Source organism: Ranitomeya imitator, chromosome 6 (genome assembly GCF_032444005.1).
Source record: "Ranitomeya imitator isolate aRanImi1 chromosome 6, aRanImi1.pri, whole genome shotgun sequence".
Taxonomy (NCBI): Eukaryota; Metazoa; Chordata; class Amphibia; order Anura; family Dendrobatidae; genus Ranitomeya; species Ranitomeya imitator.
In genome coordinates this window covers 258,706,380-258,733,984 of record NC_091287.1, presented here as the reverse complement: position 1 = coordinate 258,733,984, position 27,605 = coordinate 258,706,380, and the positions used below count along the sequence as shown (strand labels likewise).

At 42.8% G+C, this 27,605-nt stretch overlaps 1 protein-coding gene across 1 annotated transcript in view; it reads left to right on the top strand.

The window, feature by feature from the left end:
- The window catches only part of FBXL7 (F-box and leucine rich repeat protein 7), a 403,018-nt gene that overhangs the window by 136,776 nt on the left and 238,637 nt on the right, over window positions 1-27,605 (top strand). The window contains exon 2 of the mRNA XM_069730596.1: window positions 4,531-4,620. Coding sequence (XP_069586697.1) covers window positions 4,531-4,620 — 90 coding nt within the window. The remainder of the gene's footprint in view (window positions 1-4,530; window positions 4,621-27,605) is intronic.

Below are 27,605 nucleotides of genomic sequence, written 5' to 3'. Positions count from 1 at the left end.
ATCACTACTATGCTTTACTCAGCTGAGTTATTCAAGGCTATGGTGCCCGGTGACCTTTTTAGACACACATACATGATGAATCACAAAACATAAGTAAATTCCACCCTGGAAATCCATTCCTCAAAAATATTTTATCTAATGTTGTTCAAGCACAGATATATAATATGTGAGAAATAATAACAAGTGGAATCCTACACAGTGTGTAATTAGCTCACTGTTAGGATTCTGTTATTTCTACACTCCCAGCGCTCATCATGTGACTAATCATGTTCTCATATTTGTAGAAGTTCAGACAATCCCTTTAACTCTTTAGAACACTAAAGTTGAATATTATTCTTCGCTGCAGAAAAGTTGTGCAGTAAAGTTTTACAGGAGTTGCAGTCTTGTTTGCTACAGTTTAAAGGGGCTGTCCACTACTGGAGAACCACTTGTTAATAGGTACAGTCCGTAGCACAAAATAAAAAGGGAAGTGCATATGCTTTTTTTAAAATTTTGTGTAGCAGACTGGAGCTAAATAAGAAGAGGTTCTCCATTAGGTGATAGCCCCTTTATAGTACTCTGCTTCCAAATAGGTTCATGCCCTGGCTTGGACTGGCCCAAAGGAGAGCAGGAGAATCCTCCGGTGGGCCACTACCCTCTTATGTGAGCAGCGCGTGGCACAATAAACTTGATGCACTATGTACAGACAGAGGCAGCATCTTATTCATTTAACAATATACTCAGTCCATTGTTACCCAAATCTGTGATTGAGGATAATGTCACATTTGCATGAAGCTAAAAAGTGGGGCCCTGGAGCTGGTTACTGGTGGGCCCTTGGCACCACAGTCCGACACTGTTCATGCCTATTGTCTCATTGGTAGTAAGTGGTCTTACACATGGCTACCCACTATCCTGGCAGTAACTCTATGATTATATTGTCTGATTTGTATATGTTAATATATTCTTAGCTTTTATATATCTGTACTTTAGTGGCAGCTGCTATATATTAGATCAATTATGATACAAAAACCTACCTCCGCCACACAAAACCCTGTCCTTGTAGAGATGACTGGAGTTCTATTCCTGTGTTTACATGACTTATAAAAAGCTCCTATTGAGTTGCCAGCATGGTTGTTAAAAAGGGGTGATATTGTGGGCGCTCGGCAGTAGGTTAAATCGTCAATGTACCTCCAGTGGATTCCCATGCTATTCGGGCATCATGCCTCTTAAATGTCCCAACAGCAACTACTTACAGAGTAACTGGATTTTATTTCTTTTTTTCATGAATAAATAGTACACGTGAAAATAAGTTGTTGTGTAATATATCTTATCAAAGAAATGTACTTCTTTCCTGTGTTTGGACTGATCATTTATTCTCAAAATTCTCAATTTAATGAATAGAGACTCTCTTTACTGTAGTGCTAAAGTCACACGAATGTTGATTTTCTTTTTTAACCCCTTTACCACCTTGGATTTTTCTGTTTTTGCGTTTCTCTTTTTTTGCTCCCCTTCTTCCCAGAGCCATAACCTTTTTATTTTTCTGTCCATATCCCCGTGTGAGGGTTTGTTTTTTGCAGGACGAGTTGTACTTTTGAATAACACCATTGGTTTTGCCATATAGTTCCAAGTGTGGTGAAATTGCAGGAGAAAAAGTGCATTTCCACAATTGTTGTTTTTTTTGTTTTTTTTAACCATGCTCGCTAAATGCTAAAACTGACCTGCCATTATGATTATGCCATGATTATGCCATTATGAGCAGGTTATTACGAGTTTGTAGATTCCAAACATGTATAGGTTATTTTGTATTTAAGTGGTCACATTTTTGGGGCCAAGTGAAGGTTTATTTTGGCGTGCCGAGCTGACGTTTTTATTGATACTATTTTGGGATAGATACAATGATTTGATAACAAATTATTGTATTTTATTTCAGTGTTGTGGCACCAAAAAACAGTAGTTATAGCGTTTAGATTTTTTTCTCTTTACGCCATTTACCGATTGGATTAATTCTTTTTATATTTTGATAGATGGGGCTTTTGTGAACACAACGATATGAAATATGTGTATTTTTATTTTAATTGTTTTATTTGAATAGGGCAAAAGGGGGTTGATTTGAACTTTTATATTTTTTATACTTTTTAATAAACTTTTTGTTTTACTTTATACAAGGTTCAATAGGAGACATGAGGCAGCAATCTTCCGATCGCTTGTGCTACACAGAGAAGGACTTCAGCCCTGCTCTGTGTAGCCCTGCTCATCTGCTATGAATGCTGGCCGCTAGGCGACGCTCATAGCAGTTTGGCAATGACAACCACGGGGGTGTCCTGCAGACCACGAGTTGTCATGCTAACCCATCGATCATGTGACAGGGGCACTGATGCGAGATTAGTGATGCCATTCCTGCGCTGCCATGTTAAAGGTCACTGTTAGAGATTGACAGTGGCATTTATCATGTTAACAGCCATGGGTGGATCGCGATTCCACTCTCAAATGTTAGGGGCACATGGCAGTTGATGAAATCAGCTGTCATGTGCCGGAAAAGTTGCGGGCTCACTGCCAGAGCTTACACCATAGAGGGGGAGGCAACCTATTTGCACAGGATTTGGCACAGTAACCTACAGATAATGTCAGGTTGGTGCCGTTATACTGATTAGAAAGATACCTTGGTTGATGAAATCCATCTTGTGGTTGTTGTTTATCCTTTATTTTCAGTTTTGAGTTAATGATATGCTCGTGCTTCGGGGCGGCCTGTGGGCGGTCTTCATGTGGTGTTCTAATTAGCTACTCATAATGCAGCCTGCTGACAGGTCACTGATCCCTCACTGACCTGCCCCCTAGTTTACATAATGACTATTATATATGCATATTGAAAAAAAACCCTTCTGCAGGCAGGTGCGAGCCATGGTACCTGTGCTGCAGCATAATCGCATATGTACTGTGTAGATAATTGGTGTAGTTGAGGTTATCCTGTTATTCGCCCCCCAAAAATCCATTTGAAAATGGCGCCCGCCGCACCTTTTGGTGTATATAGAGGTGATCACAGATAGCTGCTATTGCGCAGGCGCCTGCGGCACCATCTTACTAGAGAAGAAAAAAAATGTCCTCCTCCAAGATGGCGCCGCCAGCGACTGCGCAATTCCAGCTATCTGTGATCACCTCTATATAAGTGATTATGTAAATGACACTGGGCTCAAACTCTCATCAGAGTGTCAGCTTACTGTGATCTGATTCTTTCATGTAGTTTCAGGAGAACTTGCAGCAGAATGTCTGTGTCTGCTTCTAGTTTCTCATCCCCGTCCTCTTTCCATAGAATTGTAATGCCCCAGCTATTGTGGCCAATCTCAGTAACGGGGAAATCCGGCTTCACTGATTACAGATTTTACTCAACAATCGAGAGATAAATATTAATCTAGGAGATGAAACATGAATCTTTTTTTGATAAGATAAATGTAATGACATGCTGTGTGTGTGTCACCAGAGGAGCCTAGGGGGGCGCTTGCAGGGAGCCCGGAACTGGGTGCAGGGAGTGTGAGAGCTAAAGCACACAGAGTGTACGGGACCTGACACTAATCAGTCACGTGATCATGGGGGACGGAGCTACCACGTGGGAGGATGGGGAAGCAGCAGAGAGTGAAGAATATGGGGCACAAAACGTAAACGTAGTCAAATAGAGAGCCAAGGGTCAAAGCCAAATGAGATTAAGGTACCTAGGGATGAGACAGCGAGAGAACCAAGACGAGCCGAGGAGTCAAAGAATCAGAAGTCAGGGGACGAACCGGTCCATACACAGCAAAAGCTCACAAGCACAGAGGCACAGCGATTACAGACGAGTAACCTGGGTCAGCAATCTCTAGCCGAGTAAACGGAAGTATCACCGACACTGGACCCAGGAACTACAAGCATTAAATAGCCGCCCCAGAACCAAAGAGAGGTGAACTATCTTAATCCTTACGTGACCAGGACGGAGACAGAACCACCCCGTCCAGAGTCATGACAATAAGTTACAAATCTGTTTTTTTTTTCATAAGTTCTACTGATTTATGAAATAAAAATTGAAATGATGGTTATGCTTTAAATGGGTCGTCCAAATTCTGGAACATGCAGCTGCCCTGCTAAAAGAATGAAATAACACTCCGCTCTGTTCTATCTCTGCGCCACCGCTGCTTCCTGACAGTATACAGTTTACATTGGCTGCAGGTGTTACCGCCCGTGTGCACTCCATGTGATGTTGGCATCCAATCACTGGGCTGGGTCTGGATAGCACTGAGGCCAGTGATTAGCTGCAGACGTCCCATGATGGGGAGCAGATTGGACCTATGTAGGAAACGTAGGGAAAATACTATATTTGTTTTATTTAATTAGCGCTGCTGCTGTCTCTGTAGGGGGACACATAGCTTGGAATACCCCATCATCACTCCTACTTACTGGTTCCAGTAAACTGGATTATTATTACCGGTAGGGTGTTGCTCATGATTTAATGTGAAAGAAATGCAGCACAAACACCTTATATTTTATGTTTGTGCATTAATTCTTCTTATTTATTCTTTGTTTTAGGCAAAGGCAGCTCAAGCATCTCATCCGACGTGAGTTCAAGCACAGATCACACGCCGACCAAAGCCCTCAAGAATGTGGCTACTAGTGAAGGTACACATCTGCTCCTCATAATTATCTGCTGCCAACTCTGGGAGTCAAGTCTCGCTGTCTACAGGATATTGGCCGCGTGTCCCTTTTGTATGCATAAAGATGGATGTCTAAAGCACTTATCTAAATACGGGATTTTATTATGGTCTGACGGATTATTAATATCCATTGTTGTCCCACTCTGAGAAGCATTCAGCATTTCTGTTATGGCTGCGGAATGGGGCTCCATTGTGAGCGCCTTGTGTTGTATGGTATGTGCCTGTTGTGTGGGCACTGCTATGGTGGAGGCTTAATGTCATGGCACAAGTGTATAGGTAATTCTGGATGAATGCTGTTACCGACTGTCAATTTCTATGACCTACACTAAGGACATAAGTGTCCCTTGTGCGAGCAATCCAATTTGCACAACTAATCAGCACTGCCCCATAGCATAACATTGGTCCTAGCGCTATCCGATAAAACATTAAGTAGCACTCGTCCGGCGCTAGTATGAGCGAGCCATAATGGGAAAATCCATATTCACTAAAGACAAACATTATCTATAAATTGAGACTTTAAGAATGAATGATCAGTTCAGGGGAGAAAAGAAGCCACTTTCTCTAATAAGATATATTAGAAAATTTCTTATTTTCAGGTACAATTAATTTAGGAAGCAAAAATTAAAACAAAGTTTTAGTCTTTAGGCATGCAACTAATAAACAAAAATCAACAGAAAGAGTAGGCCTTAGATGATAGTGCTGTTCAATAGGGCTTACAATGCCTCTCCCATAGAGTTTAATGCACAACCCCCATTCCCCTTAGTGCCTCCTCACCTGTAATTTGCAGATGAGGAGCCATGAAGGACTTGGGTCCTTATTGCAGAAAGGAAATCCTAGGAGCATTGGTGTTTTAATCCCTGTACAGTGCAATTTTTTCTGTAATTGAGGGGCAACAAAGCCATTGCTGGGTGATAGTTTTTAATTGTGATGGGGAAGCTTAGGTTGCCTGCAGGGACGGACGCAAACAGAAGAGGAAGAACAGTATATGGGCCCTCTGCAGGCTAGCAGCTTATAATAATGCACTATCTCACTTGTTTGGAGGTAGAAACGTGGCCCCTTACCTCTTGGGCCCCTGTACCACTGCACAGATTGCACCAATAGTATGCCCACCCCTGGTCACCTATATCCATTTGTTTTGTGGACGGGTTATTTATGCAACTAGTGAAAATAATATTGATTGTATTAATAATCGTATATAAGCAATGGAATGATGACCTGCCTCTGATCTGGAGAGCGAGCAGAAGGTTTACAGTCACTGTGCAGTGCAGTTCCACTTGAAAAGTTTAAGTGAGTAAGACTAGACCCTGCCGTACTCCCGACCCTGCTGTACCCCTGACCCTGCTGTACTCCTTACCTTGCCGTACTCCGACCCTGCTGTACTCTTTACCCTGCCGTACTCCCAACCCTGCCATACTCTCGACCCTGCCGTACTCCTGACCCTGCCATACTCCCGACCCTGCCGTACTCCTGACCCTGCCGTACTCCCGACCCTGCCGTACTCCCGACCCTGCCGTACTCCCGACCCTGCCTTACTCCTGACCCTGCCATACTCCTGACCCTGCCGTACTCCCGACCCTGCCGTACTCCCGACCCTGCCATACTCCCGACCCTGCCTTACTCCTTACCCTGTCGTACCCCTGACCCTGCCATACTCCATACCCTGCTGTACTCCTTACCCTGCCGTACTCCCGACCCTGCCATACTCTTTACCCTGCCGTACTTATGACACTGCCGTACTCCCGACCCCGCCGTACTCCTGACCCTGCCATACTCCTGACCCTGCCGTACTCCTGAACCTGCCGTACCCCTAACCCTGCCGTACTCCTTACCTTGCTGTACTCCCGACCCTGCCGTACTCTTTACCCTGCCGTACTCCCAACCCTGCCGTACTCCTGACGCTGCCGTACTCCCGACCCTGGCGTATTCCTGACCCTGCCGTACTCCCGACCCTGCCGTACGCCCGACCCTGCCGTACCCCTGACCCTGCCGTACCCCTTACCTTGCTGTACTCCTTACCCTGCCGTACTCCCGACCCTGCCGTACTCTTTACCCTGCCGTACTCCCGACCCTGCTGTACTCCAGACCCTGCCGTACCCCTGACCCTGCCGTACTCCTTACCTTGCCGTACTCCTTACCCTGCCGTGCTCCCGACCCTGCCGTACTCTTTACCCTGCCGTACTCCCAACCCTGCTGTACTCCCGACCCTGCTGTACTCCTGACCCTGCCGTACTCCTGACCCTGCCGTACTCCTGACCCTGCCATACTCCTGACCCTGCCGTACTCCCGACCCGGCCGTACTCCTGACCCTGCCGTACTCCTGACCCTGCCATACTCCTGACCTTGCTGTACTCCTGACACTGCCATACTCCTGACCTTGCTGTACTCCTGACACTGCCGTACTCCCGACCCTGCCTTACTCCTGACCTGCCATACTCCTGACCCTGCCATTCTCCTGACCCTGCCATACTCCTGACCCTGCCATACTCCCGACCCTGCTGTATTCCTAACCCTACCATACTCCTGACCCTGCCATACTCCTGACCCTGCTGTACTCCCGACTTTGCCATACTCCTGACCCTGCCGTACTCCCAAAATCTGCTGTATCCGACCTTTCTGTCCTCCTTCCCCTGCCATCCTCCTTCCCCTGCTGTCCTCCCGCTCCTGCCATCCTCCTGACCCTGCCATCCTCCCGACCCTGCCATCCTCCTGCCTTGCCGTCCTCCCGACCATGCCCTCCTTCCGACCCTGCCGTACTCTTGACCCTGCCGTACTCCCAACCCTGCTTCCCTATGGAAATTCCAGCCACAATGAAAATGAACTTTAATTTTTCCATTTGTTCTTCTTTTCCTGGTAACAAAAGGCACAGCCCGCCCTTCCCATTACAGAAATAGTGATCCAGGGCTGCTATGCTGGACTGACATGCCAGTCATAAACTATCAGTCCTTCTAGTGAGTTTTCCTCCTATCTTTTCACAGGAACAAAGCGAATTGTAAGTCTCTCTGTCCCATCTTAATACTTTAGGAATCTGGAGAAATAGCAGCGTGGAATGGGTCCAGATGTACGCTCATTGGCTGAATCATAATGGCGTCCAGCCAGCCTCGCTCTAAAACAATTCAAGAATGTTATTTATCCAATGTTTTTTTCCCTGTGCTATCCCCTCCTTCCTTCTCTTGTTAGTGCTGTGCTGGCATAGAAAGGGATGAAATCATTTTATAGTGACCTTTTCCATACCTCTGCTAACAAGCCAAAAAACCACATAGTGAATAAGTGGCTACATTGTTGTTGTCACCCTCGGATGTATTTACAGCGCGGTTAATTGCGTCTAACGTTGCTGTAACTTGAGACCTTAAGCACCACAATGATGCCGCTGCCATAGATAAATGATCACATTTTATATAAACAGTATAATGCTCGCTGATTTACAGCAGGGTTTATGATTCTTTCTTCTGCTTTTATGTTGCCCCAAATGTCTGTTTGTCATAGTGCATTCAATATCTTATGACTATTGTCCTAAAAACATATGGAACTAAGGCTTAGCATCGGATACTCACTACTTGCTCATACTCAGGAATTAAAGGGGTTATGCAGAACTGTTAATAACTTTGCTAATGAGGTTAAGAACTAACAGGCAGGTAGTTGCTAACTACCTGCCTGTTCTGCCCGGCACCAATCTACGCTGGCTCAAAGTGGTCACAGATAACTCCTGCTGACGATTCTCCTTCTTCCACTGACGCCATGTCAACAGGGCAGCATCTCCTCTTTGTGGCATCTGTGCTGATGTCATGCTGATTGACAGCCTGCTTCCCGCTGCTTAGCTGCAGGGAGCCGGCTTTCAAACAGCAAGATGTCAACAGTGATGCGCCATCGGCTCAGAAGCCTGGAAGAGGGAGAACTGCTCTGTTGACGAGAGGTGAAATCAAGCTGCGGAATCGCCGCTGATCCGGCAAAGATTGTTCATGTGCAGAACACGCAAGCGGTTGGGAACTGCCTGCCTGTTAGGTCTTAGCTCTATACACAAAAATAATAAAAGTCTTTGATAACCCCTTTATTGACAGGGTTCAGTCCAGGAAAACATTCCTGGCATATGTATTGATCTTGCTGGGGGCAGTCCACCCCATGGCAGGGTTTGGTTACGAAATTCATATGGCTCATTGGGGTCACTTAGCAACTACCATTCGGCTGCATACAAGTTGATGGGCGGTTGTTTAATGGCTCGTTTTGGCAGACCAATCTCAATCAATTGCTAATGAGATCAGCGGCACATGTCCTATTTACAGAACAAGTATTATTAAGCAATCTTAAAAATCATTTCACCCGACGAACAAGAGTTTTGTTAGTCAGATGATGATTGCAGGCCTGTTTAGACAGACAGAAAATTGTGAAAAAGTGTTCATAAGAACATTTGTTTCCAATTATCAGTGTGTACATGAGCCATAACTCTATCATGTTAATTTAGTAGTAGATTTGTTTCTAGAACTTCCCCTGAAGAATGAATTTAATTGACATGTGCATGCGATATGTATATTTCGGAGCATCTTTTGTCATAATATTCCTTATAACTTTAAATGAGCGAATGGGTGTTTGTCCTAATATGAAGACAGGAATCTCTCACACGTATTATTTTCCATGTTATATGTATTTTGCGCAGTCACTGGGGCATGTAAATCCCCCATATTGTGGGTTATTACACAGAAGAACGTGTCTCTCTATTGTGCTTGTTTTCATTACGTACTTTCTAAATGCTCACTCTTCATAGTATAATAATACTTCATTTGGTTGGTTAATATTGGAAGGAATTAAAGGGATTGTGTGACTGATATTTTTACCCCACTAGTTTTCAATTTTGGGGGCAACTAGGTGAATGTCATTACAGGTGCTTCTCACTAAATTAGAATATCATCAAAAAGTTATTTTATTTCAGTTCTTCAATACAAAAAGTGAAACTCATAGATTACCGTATATAGAGTCATTACAAACAGTGATCTATCTCAACTGTTTATTTCTGTTAATGTTGATGATTATGGCTTTGCAGATGAGCTTAGGAAATGTTTTACCTCAAAGAATCTGTGATCCCCTGCTGAAATGTCTGTATACTCTTTTGCTTCATACATATACAAAAACTGGAATACTCAGGGGAGCAGGGAGAATAACATAAGAGCAGTAATGGGCTCTCTCCTCAGTACCAGCGCTGTCTCCATACTACCTCTAGGGTATTGCACTGAGCCACCAGACTCTACTGTACACTGATGAGGGGCAAAGAACCCGAAACAGGCTGTCTGTAGAAAAGCTTCAGGCATGTCATTTATCTCTGGACATGTTGTAAAGTTAAATTAATGAGTTGAACATTGATTTGCTGTATCGTAGAGATCTTACCCGCAATTTACTTGTTTAGATAGCTTTCTTTCGTTTAGATATAGAGCTACTTTGCATACTTTTCTCCCATGGAGCACTGCCTGGAAGACTCCATACTTAGCTGGTCTCTCTTTCCCAATGTTTGTCTGCATTTTTAATCAGATTTTTTTGTAAAAATATGACGCCAAACTTTTATAAGAACGCCCTTGATTTCATTGCATGCCTAGTGTTGAAAATACTAAAGATTATCATAAAAATACCCTCCGGCTAAGCGCACACATTTATATTTCTTTAAGCACATTACGTTCTGTATGTGCCAGCAGAAAAAAAAAAAACCTGTCAGATCTTTCTGTGTGCTTTTATTTGAAGTTGTGGCCTGTTTAACCAATTGTAACCGAGTTGACAGACATCATGTTACATTCCGCGCACCGTCCAGCTTTAACAACAGACCAAAAGCTTTAAAGCAAACACCAGGGAAGGAAATCAAAATCCAATTAATCCTCTCCCAAGACACATATATTAATGCGGCAGCACTATTATTTTTCTTGTCTAGAGTAGGGGATACATTTTCAGTACGCTTACGCCATGCAGATTTTCTAAATCAGTACCAGCAGACGATGGCTGGGCAGGGCGTGACATTACGTATGCCGCGCCAGATAAAGGATGATTATTCTGGGTAGCTGAAATCGAATTGCAAGGACTGGGTGGATTTATTGCTGTTTTACTTTGCATGCAGATTGTGGCTTTACCAATAGGTCAGAATGAGAAAAAAGTATGTGCACCCAAAGATTTGAGTTTGAAACACAAAGGTTACGTCCACATTCAGCCAATAGTGTTATTTTTCTTGCAGATTTCCTTGGGAAAATGCTATGGATATCCTACAAATGTCCGCCTTTACATTGTACTGATAATGTACTGCCTAAATTGGAAATCTGCACTGCCGACCAGTGTACACAGTGGATGTTTTACGTAGCCTGTGTATGAGACTTGGTAACAAGTCGTCAGCAATGTTGCTACTGTAAGATGCTGCAGATTTTCTCATTGCATATCAATATGTGGACTAAAGCCCCGCATACAGATTAGACTAAGATCAGGTGAACTCGCCAGTGTCTACAGGTTCAGACGACAATCTAATGCACATGACAGATGATTGTCAAGAAAGTTACTGCCAATTCTTTTATCTCCTGATATGACATGTCTGGTAGCGGCCCTCTTGTGTATTGGTGAGCTGGACGAGATAACAAATGATTGGATGAACCATCGTTCAGCTGACAGCTATCTTCTCTGCCATCGTGCTTGGATCACCAGATCATGGATGCTAATAAATACCTGGCAACTTGCTGGATGATCATAGCTTGTTCAAAGGGGATCTGTCACCAGGTTTTTACATTGAAATCCGAAAGCAGCATGATATCTGGACAGAGACCCTGATTCTAGGGATGTATCACTTACTGAGCTGTTTGGTGCAGTTTGGATGAAATCACTGTTTTATCTCCTGCAGATCCAACAGCTCTCTGAATGCTGAGATTTGTGTACCCCATCCACACTACTGATTGGCAGATGCCCTTCAATAGCCTGTTTACACAGGCAGACTGCTCTTCAGATGCACATTTAAAGATCGTTCAGTGAACACAGGCTGCCATTGTTCTCAGCAATGGAGGTCGATAAGCTGCTGAGAATGATGATCTTTTTGCAGCCCATAAGATCATTTCACCTTGTACAGTGATCGGATGCTGTGTCTAAACAGCAAGTTTATTGTGAACAAGCATTCCTACAAACGCTCATTCACAATAATCTAGCAGCGTTGCACTTCGGGCCCCATTCGTACATTGGCATATCTTTTTGACGCTCTATGAAAATGTAAAGTGCTGTGGAATGTGTTGGCGATACATAAATGCAATTAATATTTTGAAATTTGAAATAGCATAATAAACTAGACTATTCCATATGAGAAAGTAGAGTAGATACACCTACTGTATATACCACGGTATATGCCTATACAGTAACATTTGTTGCAGCTTTTTATTGTCAGGAAATCCTCTCCATGCATCTAGGCTGTAAGAGTAAAGTAACCTCAGATCTGCTGGAACACAACATTTATCTGTACGGTCTATTTCTTGGACAGTGCATAGTTTGACTACATTAATTTAGTTTTTATCAAATTTATCATAATGGTTCATGCTGTTTGATAAATCTGGCGGATGATTAGTTTAGTATGGCCACCATGTTTAGGGCCATTTTTAAAGCATATTTGTCACCCCGTTTGGCTTATTCCAGTTTCGAGTTATGCCATTCGGGATGAAGACTGCCCCGGCGACCTTCCAGAGGCTGGCTGACCGGCTTCTGGATGGTCTCCAGGACTATGCGTGTGCCTACCTGGATGACATCGCCATCTACAGCGTGACATGGGAAGAACATCTAAATCACCTAGAGACAGTATTAGACAGGATCCACAAGGCCGGAATCACCCTGAACCCAAACAAGTGTCACGTGGGCAAAGCAGAGGTTCAGTATTTAGGGCATTGGGTGGGAAGTGGGAAACAGAGACCAGAACCAGCCAAGATTGAGGCCATAGCCAAATGGCCCACCCCACGCACTAAAACCCAGGTCATGGCGTTTCTAGGGACAGCGGGGTATTACAGGAAATTTGTTCCCAATTACAGCAGCGTAGCCAAGCCCCTCACTGATCTGACCCGTAAGAACCAACCCCGCCAGATAACCTGGACCCCAGAGTGTGAGGAAGCCTTCCGCCAGCTAAAGGACGCCCTCACCAATACCCCTGTATTGGCCGCACCCGATCCAACTAAAAGTTTCCTTGTCCACACAGACGCTTCTGTGTTTGGATTGGGGGCAGTACTGAGCCAAGTCGGGCCGGATGGCCAAGAACACCCGCTAACTTACCTGAGTCGGAAACTACTGCCCCGTGAAGTGAACTATGCGGCCATCGAGAAGGAGTGCCTGGCAATAGTATGGGCACTCAAAAAGTTACAACCATATTTGTATGGACGACAGTTTTCCCTCCTAACGGACCATAATCCCCTAGTCTGGTTTAATCGGGTCTCCGGAGACAACGCCAGATTACTGTGGTGGAGTTTAGCCCTACAACCTCTGGACTTCACCATCCACTACAGACCCGGCAAACAAAACGGTAACGCCGATGGACTAAGTCGACATACGGAACTCGTACCAACTCCATAAACTTCGGTCATCCCCAAACCGATCCGTTAAGGATCAGACTGTGTACGCCGATCGCGTCGCTGAAAAGGGGAGCCGTGTTACAGAACCCCCCAGCACCAAGAATGTTATGCAGTATATGTATGTATAATAGTTTCCATGTGAAATGCATCAGTCCACAGGCTGCGCCCCTGGACAAGATATTCTCTTTCTGACCTCCCCCCACCTTTGTAATTCCCACAGTAAATAGCGGCAGGCTCCGGCCCCCTGCGGCTATTGTAATGTATGTCTGGCCAGCTGTTTTCCTATTGGCCTGCCCTGTGTATCTGTGTTATATATTCTGTGTGCTGTAAATAAAGGTGGTTCTTAGACTGGAAATACGTGGGGTAGCAGTCAGCTTTTATATGCTCTCATGTAATCAAGAAATTTCTGCCAGCATCCTTCATTCAGAATCTAGCAAAAGCAGATTGGACCTCCTGAAACACGGGGTGGTACTGAAAGAGGTACCCCAGCTTGGTAGTCCCCGTTAAACCGGAATACTCTAAAAAAGTCCCCAATCCAGTCTGCAGATCCCAAAAAATAGCTTTTATTATACATACAGATGGGGCGGTTCAGTTCGATTGGCGTCTATGGTCTTGAGCCCGCATCGCCTCTCTTCCTCGGATCACCATTGTCCTTCTTGCTTCCTGTGATGGACATGTCCTACGTTATCCACATAGAATCCTCTATCATACTCCTGCACAGGCCCACTACCCTGCTGAGGACAGAGAAAAAGTGCTGTAGTGCGCATGCGCCGGGAAAGGCCAAAGAGTGCTGATAACCCAAAAATGAAGCCAGCGGGTGCATGCGTGCTACAGTACATTGCTCTGCTCTTGGCCATAATGGTGGTGGCCGCACTTTGGGGAAAACTAGGTGGCAGGTTCCTATTAAGCAAAGCCACGCTCCCTTTTTTGAGAAAGTGTCTTAAACACATAGAAAATATGGTGTAAGTCAGGAAAGAGGGGTTTCGGGTGCAAATTGAACTCTGCCACATATAGTTTGTTAAATCTACTACATTGTATACTAAGAAGCTGTGTCTTCGTGAATGCGGGAACTAAAGCTTCAGTTTTGTGAGGTAGGGTAGAGGGAGGACCAAAACTCTACCTGTTTTGAAGCAAGTTAATCCCAACTATTTAGACTACTGTATAAACATTTGTCTTATAAATAGACTATAATGTATAATTAACCTTATCATGGCATCAGATCATTGAATAGACTAATACAATCTAATTAGAATTTATTTTTTCATGTTCTCAATTTTTTTCCTGCCAGTTGCAAAATATTATCTTAGCTACCAAGTACAAATAGTAGCTTTTCTAAAACCGTCCATGACAGTTACAAATGGCCCGTACAAGTACACTTGGGCAGTGGGCCTAAATGTGCTATAATTAATCTCACTTTGCTTAACCAAAGGGAGCCAGATGGTCTAGTGCTGTACTTGACCTCCAGACTATACACACTAATTGTAATCGCTGGTTTACTATTGTAAATGCTCTTATCAGACCTGTTCTTCTGGAGGACCTATTACCTAAATTAAAGCTAGACCTACTTAGAAGAAGATGGTCTGATTTTCTCCACCACCAGGTCAATATCATTGATACCACTCCAGAAGAATGGATTTTTGCATACTTCGAAGTCTTTAAAGTACGCTAAGTAGGTATCAATTCAGAATTAATGTTCGATTAGTACAGCCTCATTTTGGATTCTTCTGGTGTAAGTAAGATGGATGAGAGTTTTATATTGCCCTTTCCATTTTGTCAAGCTTTTTGATTAATATTTTATGAAAATGTGATTGCACTGAATATGCAAGGAGCTGATAGACAAGGAAATATAAAATGTACATTTTCTCTGATTTACCAGTGTGTCCATAATTTATTCATTCCTTATTTGCGTATTTTATCGGAGCGAATCTGGCAGTAGAATCAACCCTCCTAAGCATTCTATATGGTCATGTAGGTCATATGAAGCTGAATAAAACAATACCTTGATATTTGCATTCCGATGTTTTATTCCAGAGAAATCCATGTTTTTCTTATATGTAAATGAGCAGCTAAGATCTATGGGACGGACATAGATCTCCCTGAGAATCTGCCTCCAGAGCTTATTTTAATCGGAAGGGGACGTTACCAGTGTGATCAGTAGAGCAGACTGTCGGCCATTACATGTATCATGCCTTGTCACTTTTCGTTCCGTTTTGTCTTGTGGTATTAGTTGCCGTTTTCAACACCAAATTTTTCAAAACGATGCACGTGATTAATAAATTTGGCTTCAAGTAAAAAAATTGTCTTCTTTTTCAGTCTTGAAGTGTTTTTGTGACTTTTTTCTGCGTGTTTGGCAAAATGATGCAAAAATTGCTCCAAGACACTGGCGTAGTAAAAATTACACCCTGGAGGGGACTGGAATGGAGTTGAGCCAAATGTTGTGATTTTTTTATTGATGAATCCCTGGCTCCTCTTTAGTTTAGCTGGCTGGGTTAGCTAATGAAAAGATAAGCCGAGGGTACCCACAAGTCGCAGGCGGTTCACAGCGCTCCTATCCACAGGTCACGCAATACTGACCTGAAAGAGAAATTAGTGTCCTGAAAATTTATTTTGGCATCTTCGATTTATTTTAGGGTTTCTGTTAATCATTTTTTGGGTGTTTTTTTTTCCATTTTCCATTATCATTGTTATTTTACAAATCTTGCAGTTTTTCTTTGAAGCCTGAACTTGGGCTGACATTCTCTGCTCTGTTGAGGTCACTTGGGGGCTAAAAACTGCATAATTTGAGGCTTTGCAGATTTCATGCACAGGTTACTATGAAAATCGAAAACGCATTTTGTTGCCTATAGGGACAAGGCAATGCTGTCTGTACGGCAGGGAAGTACAGGACTCTTGTTTTACCGGACATTGCTTTCTCCTGAGGAATGGTTTAGCCACAGTTACACAATTGTACTGCAAACAGTAGTAATTTATGGAGCTGAGACGTCTCACGGTGAAGGTTTGCTATGTAAATGACCTGGGAGAATTATTACACCGGGCCAAAATAAATAAATAGATGTCAGCTCCCTGGTGGTTATCAGGTCATATTCATAGTCTTCTGCCATAAATCCAGAGACTGGTGAACTGTAGATGCCATAGAAGGGGCTCCTTATTGAGGAGACCAATAAATAGCATCTACCACACTTCTGCTGATTTACCTGCCCTGTAAATGTGGTATGAGGATGGCTGTTGGGGCATTCGTCAGCCCTGGAGGTTTCATTTCAGTCGCTGTGTGGAATGGAATGGCATTTGTGAATAAAGTGGATCTGAAACAATTAGAACTATCATCCTTAGATTAATACAACACTAGCATAATTGATGTGCCAATCGGACAGAATGAACTAGCCGGATGCTTTAGGTTGGTTGACATACTATAAATTACTTTGCATTGTTTTCATCTCACATAACATCTCCATGTTTTATTTTGAAATAAGCATACATAGGTCAATGAAATCCAAGACGGTCTAATTTGTAGCATTCCTGAATGCTGCGCATTATGCTAGGGCAAGCTTATGCTATGTTAGTGCATTTTACACAACTCTCATATTTGTTCTAAGGGATTGGATATGATTGTATGAAGACTTAAAGCGGCATGTCAGAGTTACTTACCAGTCACCACCTTCTGCTGTTCTTGGTGTCGCTCCTGTCCTTTTCTGATAGTTGTGACTAGTCGGATAGCTTCAGAGTTTGCTGCTCGAATCGGAAGTCACTTCTCAATATAAATCTATGAGAGCTAGCACGGGAGTCTTTGACTGTTAGCACTGTCTTTCTGTCAGTCAAGATGGTTGAAGTGGACCAGACCAGCACCGGGAACAGCAGATTTTACTAGGGGCAGGGAACAGACGTTAGTGATACCACTCCAGGGGTGAAGAAAAAAAACCTGAAGTGGTGCAATAAAGGGAGTCTTTCACCCAAGAATACCTTTTAAACTACAGTGTCATGTAAGTGTTTCCGCACCCCTGGTTAAAATTGCTGTTTGAGGGATTTTCATCCATGCTTCCTTGGAAAGCTCTTCCAGTTCTGTGAGATTCCTGGGTTGTCTTGCATGCACTATTATTTTGAGGTCTAGCCACAGATTTTCAATGATGTTCAGATCAGGAGACTGTGAGGGCAATTGTTAAACCCTCAGCTTTTGCCTTTTCAGGTAGTCTATTGTGGATTTTGATGTGTGTTTAGGATCACTATCCATTTGTAGAAGCCATCCTATTTTTAACTTCAGTTTTTTACAGATGGTGTTATGTTTACATCATTTGTTGAAATTTCATTGAATCCATTCTTCCCTGTAAACATGAAATGTTCCCCATGCCATTGGCTGCAATACAACTCCAAAGCATGACTGATCCACCCCCATGCCTAATGGTTGGCGAGATGTTCTTTTCCTGAAATTCTGTGCTCTTTTTTCTCCACACATACCTTTGATAATTGTGACCAAATAGTTCTATTTTAACCTCATTGGCTCACAGGACTTGTTTCCAACATGTATCAGGCTTGTTTAGATGTTCATTTGAACACTTCTGATGCTGAATTTTATGGTGAGGACGCAGGAGGTGTTTTCTTCTGATGACTCTTCCATGAATGCCATATTTGTGCAGGCGCATCTGAACAATAGAACAACGTACCAAAACTCCAGAATCTGCTGAATTTTTCTGAAGGTCTTTTACAGTCATGTGGGGGTTCTGATTTGCCCTTCTAGCAATCCTCACTGAATTTCTGCATTGAAGCTTGGTCTTCCAGACCTTATATTGACCTCTACTGTTCCAGTTAACTGTCATTTCTTAGTAAGATTTGGATCTGAGGAATGGGCAACTTAAAAATGTGTTGCCATTTTCTTATAGCCTCATCCTGTTTTGTGGGCCTCCACCTTTTTCATTTTCAGAGTGCTAGGCAGCTGCTTAGAAGAACCCATGGCTTCGTTTTTTTGGCACAAGGTTAGAGGAAGTTGGGTTTTTATAAAGCTGGGAAATTTGCATCACCTGGCATTTCCTATCAATGTTAGTGATCAAGCCATAACCCTAACAGGCTAATTAATGTCTGAAACCTTGTTCAAAGTTATCTGTGCACACAAATCTCCAAGGGTGCCCACATTTTTGCATTGGCCCATTTTCCTTTTTGTATTTTTAAAACGTAAAACATTACAATATATATATTTTGCCTAAAATACAAAGGAAATGTGTCATCTTTAACTTTAGACCTTTTAGAAATCATGTAATCTTCAACTTGCTTAACCGTTCACAATACTAGTAATTTTGACCAGGGTTGCCCAAACTTTTACATGCCACTTTAACTGTATAGTGTTATAAGGGACCTAGTTCCTATAAAAATCATTCTAGCACTGTACCTGTTACTTGTGCAAAATAACAATTCCTATACAAATGAGGGGGATTTGGTTTACCCTTGGCATGGCCAAGAACTTGGTGCACCATTCCTCTACATCATTTTGCAATAGGGGACATGCCCTGATTCTGATGGACAGTACAATTCCTAGAGCGAAAGCTTTCCTGCATGTGTGTGCATGCTCACTGTCAATGATTTTGCTGTCCGCACTCAAACACAGTTCATTGCTAGTGTGTATACGATTTGGAGTCAGTAAGCCAAACCTCCGACTCCGACTCCTCAATTTCCATGACTTCGACTCCACCAAATTGGGCTCCGACTATGACTCCATGACTCCTGCCAGGGTTGTGGAGTCAGTAAGCCAAACAAACGACTCCTCAATTTCCATGACACTGATTCCGACTCCACCAAAATGGGCTCCGACTCCACGACTCCGACTCCACAGCCCTGGTGTATACAGTGGCCAGACGCATTCTCCTACTGGGATCCACTGAGCTCTTGCTGCTTGTTGCATTGGCACATCCAAAAGCGTAGAGAGCGGCTTTAGAGAGGAGGGGAAGGTGGAGAAGTGAGTGACTTCATGGATAACCAAATAGATGACTATCATCACTGCCATCAATAATAACATTTTATCCGCTAATATATATATATATATATATATATATTTATATATATATGCATGTTCCGAGACTTTTTTAGATAAAGGGGTGGTTTTCTCAAAGATCTGTTTTTGGAGAAGTCCTATCTAATCTTATCAGCAAGAAAGAAGTTACAGTTGTAATTTGTTCGATCCAATTAAAGGATGATGTGAATTACAACTTAAGGTACCTTCACACTAAGGGTACTTTCACACTAGCGTTTTTTTAAATCCGTCACAATGCGTCGTTTTGCAGAAAAAACGCATCCTGCAAAAGTACTTGCAGGATGCGTTTTTTCCCCATAGACTTCTATTGACGACGCATTTGCGACGGATTGCCACACTTCGCATCCGTCTTGCGACGGATGCGTCGTGCTTTGGTGGACCGTCAGGAGCAAAAAACGCTACATGTAACGTTTTTTTCTCCTGACGGACCGCTTTTTCCGACCGCGCATGCGCGGCCTGAACTCTGCCCCCACCTCCCCGCACCTTACAATGGGGCAGCGGATGCACCGGAAAAATGCATCCGCTGCACCCATTGTGCAATGCAGCAAACACTAGCGTCGGAATCTCTCCCCGACGCATTGCGACGGGGAGATTCCGACGCTAGTGTGAAAGAAGCCTAAGCGACGCTGCAGCGATACCGACAACGATGTCGATCGCTGCAGCGTCGCTGTTTGGTCGCTGGAGAGCTGTCACACAGACAGCTCTCCAGCGACCAACGATCCCGAGGTCCCCGGTAACCAGGGTAAACATCGGGTTACTAAGCGCAGGGCCCGGTGAAGACATCGCTGGATGGGCGTCACACACGCCGATCCAGCGATGTCAGCGGGAGATGCAGCGACGAAATAAAGTTCTGGACTTTCCTCAGCGACCAACAATCTGCCAGCAGGGGCCTGATCGTTGGTCGCTGTCACACATAACGATTTCCTTAACGATATCGTTGCTACGTCACAAAAAGCAACGATATCGTTAACGATATCGTTATGTGTGAAGGTACCTTTAATGTAAAGAGACACTGAAGTATTCGGAAAATGATATCCGTTTTTACGTATTATATATGGCTATCGATATTATTGGGCACTCACAAAATTCTTTTAATTCAGGGTCTTATTTGTATTTTGGTTAATGTCCTTTCCAAATGCCAATTGACTCATCAAATTTCCAAACACAAATTTTCCACTTGCTCTAAAGTATTAACTGTAAAGTAATAAAACAAGATCCTTGGAAAAGAAGTAAGGTTGCAAAAATGAATATTACTGGCATCTAGATAGAAGGATTACCTGGAAGGCAGAGCTTTCCTTTGTTCAGTTATTGTAGTCACAGGTGTGATTTGTCATCCCAGGAGTAGCAGTAGGAAAAGATATACCCATCACAAGCCTACGAAGAAATATGATCTCAAGCACTTCATTAATTTAATTGTGAAGAAGTTATACTGAGACATCCTGGCAGTCGCAATTATGTGAGCACAGTCCAAAAAATCATAAAAAAAGTAACATTAATGCTAACGAACATTAAGGATAGACCTTGTGTGATCCTATCCAGAGGGGATACAGTCACAAATCCGTCTCTTTGTTGGAAGATCTCTTGAGTGCAAACTCTCATCCAACATTTTGAAACTTAAGCTAGAATTACATTGTTGTCTAACACCAAGGAGCGTTCTAGGAAAAGGCCAAATAGCCGGAATAATAATCTACTTAACAGGGAGCTGTAATTGCAATTTGCGGTGAATTTAGAAATCATCCTACACAGAAGTGATGGCGGTGCTGATCATATTATACCCTAGTGCTGTCACAAGATAGGAAATGGCAGCGGTAGGAAAATATCACTGCTGGTGCTTCAGAGTATGTTCATACAGTGCATTTTCTAACCAGATTTTCAGGACTGAAAATCCTTTATGTTTTACTGTAGCAATATTGTCAATGGACATATAGTAAAATATCATGCAAGTGCTACAGTATAAATAGACGCCGGCTGCAAATTTGTAATCCTTTTAATTTACATTGCTCGTCATATATTTTATCTTTATAACCATTTATTATCCTTGTACTTTGACAGCACTACACAATAATCCATTGCCTTAGAAATCACTGTGTCCATTACCTCTTTTCTATGAAATAACTATGTCCATTTGCTTTGGGACTAGTATTTAAGAGCATGTTGTATGGGAAATACCCTGATTCCTCTGATATATCACTTACTGACCTGCTTTCTTCAGTTTTCATAAAATCGCTGTTTTCTCTGTTGCAGTATACCAGTTCTCTGTATGCTGAGCTCTGCATAACAATACTACTGATTGCTTTCTGTGTACACTGTGCATAGGGAAAAAAACTGCCAGTCAGTGGTGGTGAGGGTGGTACTATGCAGAGCTCATGAATATAGAAGGCTACATGGCAGATGGTTTGTTAGTCCTTCAGTGATAATCTCCTCTTTATGAAACAGTGATTTTATCAAAACTACAGCAAGCAGCCCAGTAGGTAACACATCACTGGAATTGGGGTCTTTGCACCTACATTATGCTGCTCTCAGATTAGACTGCAAAAACATAGTGACAGATTTCCCTCTAGGAAATCAGCAGTGCAAGGCTTAGCATTGAGTACATGAAATCCAAATTCGAAAACTCACTGTTCTGTAGATGGCACCTCCAAAGACTTACGTTAATTGCTGGCTTTATCAAGGAATAGATTGCTTGAAGAAGCTGCCAGATCCTGAACCCCTTAGGTGCCACCAAATGCAAATTAATGCTTGGATGCATTCTGCACGTCTCTGTATGTTGGGGATCCACTATTTGTGATCTCTTGCACTGCTCTGGTTTTTCAGTTATCTCTTACGGCTCTTGCACTGGTTAAAATCTGCATTGTGCTGTACAGTCATGTGTTACATTGCTATAATGATGACGCTTGCCACCATTTGGGTGATTCTGTGACCTTCTTGTAAAGTGCCCAAGCGAGGAAGTTGTGGGTGAACTGTGGCTTCTACTTGCTCTGGCACTCTACAGAAAACACTTGTCCCCGTCCCAGTGTGCTGCTATGTGTGGAGTGCGTCACTCATACTTTGGGCCTTCGGGCCTCCATTGGCTCCAGGTTTTACTCTTCCTCGGCAGCAATCAATTCAGGGGACACAAGATTTGTAAAAACAGTCCAACTTTTACTTAATGAATGTCAGTCTTTACAAGTAGGCACACAGGACAAGGCCGAATAAGTTGTCGTCTTTCCCACAGGTACACAACTTCAGCCCTGGTTCTTGGTATGGGTAGAGTGCTCATCTTGCTACCTTCTCTAGCACTAGGGATTCTTACCCACCACTAGCAGTGTACCTGGATTGCAACCTTCCGCCCCATGTAGTCTGAGTCCATCTTTCCCTGTAACTTCACAGACTGAATGCGCCCAAAGGCCCCGACGTCCATCTTGAGGTTCCCCAGGCTGATAGGAAAGGTTTTCTTAGCAACCCACTGCCTCAAGTATTAGCCCCACTTTGTCCCTGTCTGCCCAATGCGTGAGACTGCTACTGCCACTTCACACTACTGTCCCTCAACTGTCTGACACTTCCTGAACCTGACAACAACACTCAGTTCCCCCTCCCAAACTGGGCCGACCATTACAGTTAACCCTGCCTAGGCCTAGACTACAGCCCAAGTGAGTGTTACCCTTCTATAACATGCATACATATAAAATACAAGTGTCAAGGAGCAGATTAACAGCTCCACCACTCCTAAATTTTCATGGTCAGAGCCAAGAGCTATCTATACATTGGGTGTATTTTTAATTGCTATTTACAGTGATACAATATGACTTTATATATATATACTGTTAATTTTAGTTGGTCATAGCCATGAGCTATACAGAGAATATAGTATATTATATGTGCATGTAAACTTAGGTGGCCCTATTATTCTGCTAACACCTAAGCACAGAGATTAGGACCACTTGTCACATAGACAGCTGTAGTTCAGAGCCTCCAGTTTATGTAAATCCATATACAGGGTATTGGATGATAATCTATGGAGAAAGAGTACTTCTTTAAAGAATATCAATGGATGGTTAAAACTAAGAGGATTATTTCTGTGCAGCTAGCCAATACTAGCCAAGCAGAGGCATTTCCAGGATCAGATCTTTCCAGGGAGAACAATTTTCATTTTTGTGATAATTAGGTACATCTGGTGACTATGCAGTGCCAATATATGAAAATCATTAATAGGAAAAAAATGTGTGTCTGAAGAATAAAATATTTCTGGAAAAAGCATCTCTGTGCTTGAGTGCTACTAATAGATTGCACATCTACCGTATGTATGCTGTGTAAATAGATCTCTCACTATTTCTATAGAGCAAAATATGAGCTGTGATATGATATTGGTAAAAAATCTCAAGTATTTATCACCAAACCCATTATATGCACTTTGGGTCTGTTCGCTTGGCATCACTTTGGATGTCAGTAAATAAAAATGTCATGCTAGGACCTTGGTAAAGAAATAATTAGGCACCAGCATCTGGAAAACATTGTTTGGTTATACCATTTTTTTTACTAATGTTTCATTAGCCAAACTTGTATTGCTTCATCAGAAGGAATTTGCATCCTTCAACTTCATGTCTTGTCCAATTATTCTAATCACCATTATTACTTCCAGTAAATCCCTTGCTATCTAGCATCCTAGTCGACCACATTTTTTCTGCTTCTGAACTCCAGCCAGTCAGTCAGTAATCGTACTACCAGATGGTTGGATTTTTTGCTAGATTTTTTTTTTTGCATAGGTATTTCTCCTCAGTCCCCAGAGGAACAACCCGAACAGCTGAGATTTGAAAACTTGTTCAGTAACCTAAGAAAGTATTGCTGACCTAACACCTTCACACCATCCAGCGTTGCCGGCCTTCAGCTTTCCACTTATTTTGGTATTCAATAGTCACTGTAATATTTCTGCTGTGAAGCAGTATGCTATACTGTACCTGTGCGTCAAAATTCTTGAACCTCAAAACTTTTCTTTCTACACCAAAAAGAAAGAACTGTATAGTTGGGTGATATTGTTGCTCTATTATATTATATTTTCTATCATTTTCACAAAAATAAATGATACTATAGAAAGTGTGAATCTTTTTTGAAGTTGGCAATAAACAAGATTTCTCATTCGAAATCCATACAAAAAACAAGGGAGAACATGAAAAGACCAATCATAGAATGTTAGAGATGGAAGGGACCTCCAGGATCATCGTGTTCACCCACTGCTCAATGCAGGATTCACTAAACCATCTCAGACAGATGTCTGTCCAGCCTTTGTTTGAAGACTTCCATTGAAGGAGAACTCACCACCTCTCGTGCCAGCCTGTTCCACTCATTGATCATCCTCACTGTCAAAAAGTTTTATCTAATATCTAATCATTGCTTCTAGTCTTTCCATGTGCAAATGAGAATAAGGATGATCCTTCTATGTAGCAGCCAGATCTTACAGGCAAAGGATAATATCTGTATGTAGCACTTTAACTGTAGGCCTCTATACACATTTGACTACAGTCAGAGGGCCAACAAACCTATATGTATGTGGACCCTTCCATGGATGATGTTGGAAGAGAAGGATCAGGCTTCAGGAATTTCAGTATCTGATCTCCCTTCCATCACCCACTCCAGAGAAGCTCTACTGAGGAAGTCTGGCAATGACTCTCAATGAAAACACAGGAGTGCTCAGCAGAAACAAGTGTTCTTCTTTATGGGAGAGATAGGTTAGGTGGACAGCAATCTATTGTGTAAAAAGGCCTTTAAGGAGTTGTCCAGGCTTGCTTTTCAAGACTTCAGTCACTCTATGTGACTGCAGACCTGTGAATCCTCACAGTGTGCACTATCAGGATTCTCCAGGAGCAAGCGGATACGCGGGCAAGTACCATATTTTGTGGATTATAAGACGCACTGGACGATAAATTTTATAATGGAAGATAGGTAAAAATATTTTTTTTTAAGTAAAATGGTGGTGCATCTTATATTCCGTTTTAATGATAGTTTATCTGGGGGGTGGCTGCTGTGGAATGGGGATGTTTTGTGACGATGCTGCGGAGTTCCCTTTCCCAGATCTCAGTCTGCTCATGCACCCATTTTCCTGAAGCCCACTGCAGGGAAATCTATGGGAAAAAAGGAATCCACTCACTGGCGTCGACATCTTCTGCGATCCCAGGCACCGCAGCATCGCCCCTCTCCTGCCGCCGCCGGCCTCCTGCAGTGACCCTGCTTCCTGTGTCCCCACACCACCATCGCTGCCTCCGGTGAGCTCACTTTGGATTATAACATGTCCGCCCATTTTTCTGACAACTTTGGAGGAAAGAAAGTGTGTCTTATAATACAAAAAATACGGTATGTGATTTGCAAACATGTGGTCACCTTCCAAGTATTATGTGCGTCCTGGCTCAGTACAAATGAGCTGAGTGAGCCCGAACTTGTCCAGTCGGAATCTGGCTGGAAGTATACAAATCTCGTACTTCTGATCACATTACCGCTTGTGCCGGATAATTCTGACAGCGCGCACTCTGCATGCTTTGAGGATTCACAAGTCTGCGTTGAGTGACTATGCTTGAATCCCAAGCCTGGACAATCCCTTTAAGGTTCGTTCACTAGAAAATGTCTGTTATCATCTGTTTGTTTGTTTTTTGTTCACAAAGGCACAATTTCTTTTTATGATGAATGAAAAATTTCTATACTTTTTCCTACTGCAAATTCGTAAAAATAAAATCTCTAGAGGTTCGTCTAGATGGGAATTTCTGCAGCACATTCGCAGCAGCGCCAGATGTTATGGATTTTGTTGTTAAAATGTTTTAGACTTAACGCAGATTTCCCCATTTTCATTAATTGTGTGCTGTTACATGTGGGTAAGATTTTGTAGAACATCCTGAAAGTCTGATGTGTAGAATCCTTCTGACCATGCCCATCATCATTATTGGAAATTGGCATTGGGTTCCTTATTGGCGATAGAACCACCTTGTCGGAGCTGTGGTCTCTGTCTATAGCGCTGCGCTGCTTCCAGGAATGGACTCCCTATGTGTTTGATCTGCAGTCCGGTCCGGAAAACAATATGCGATGTAGAGTGATACAGATTCTAGAGTGATGCCCATAAGATTTCTATATTCAGCACTCATTCATTACTTATCTTTTAACGAGAAGACTAAAAATGAAAATGAAGCAGTCACTGCAAAAAATGAGAAATGCTGGCTGGACTTTAGAACCATAAATGGTAAAAACCTAGTCTGGTTCTCTGCCAACAGCCTCAGCCGGGGGAATACGGTTTTCATTTACAGGAACAGAAGAGTTAGGTTCGAGTAGCAAGTTTCAGACCTGCTATATGATTGTGATTATTGAAGGGTTTAACAAAGGAACAGCAGCGGCCTAAAAAAATAGCTCATAGAAAGGCTGTGTTTTTTTTAGACATTTTAAAGTTTTTAGCCTCAGTAATTCAGAGAAGGCTAAATAAAATACACCTTGGAACAAAATGCTACAGTGCAGAAGGCTGGTGTTTGGTAATTGTATGCAATAGGTAAAAAAGGTATTATAAGCAAAGTACGGTACTTATAATATGCTATATATAATATATAATGTTATATATATATATATATATATATATATACGGTGTGTGTGTGTATATATATCTATATTATAATAAGGTGGTATGTATGTACACTGCTATAGTGTAAGATGTTTGGAAAAATCATCCAATTTTCATCCAGAAAACGCAGACGATTTCCATCCGTATTGTCATCCGTGTGTTCATTTATTCCATCCGTATAACATCTGTATTTATACATTAACATTTTAAAATGTTCACAATGAGATACAGTTTCCTGGTTAATAATGGCAATGTATGCATAAACATCGGATGCTACAATGATGACCCGTATTGGATCCAGTTTTTTCTTTTGTGCAGCCAAAAACTTAAATAACAAAGTCTCATGTGAAATGTGGTAGGCTACGTTCAGACTAGCGTTGTGCTAGTCTGCGTCGGCGCCACGTCGGGCGACGCAGCGGCGACGCACGCGTCATGCGCCCCTATGTTTAACATGGGGGACGCATGCGTTTTTGCTTGTTGCGTTTTGCGACGCGTGCGTCTTTTTTGCCGCAAGCGTCGGACCAAGAAAACGCAACAAGTTGCAATTTTCTTGCGTCCAATTTTCGGCAAAAATCGACGCACGCGTCGCAAAACGCAGCGTTTTTGCGTGCGTTTTGCCGCGTTTTTCGGTGCGTTGTGCGTCGCGTCGCCGACGCAGCGCCGCACAACGCTAGTCTGAACGTAGCCTTAGAGAATAGTGCATGCTGCGACTTCTTTTCACCCAGGCACTTGGTCAATGGGGAAAATCTGTCATCTGAACAGCCCAGCTGAATTCTGTTGACCAGTGTGCTATCTGATGTTATCTCTGAGAGCACACATCC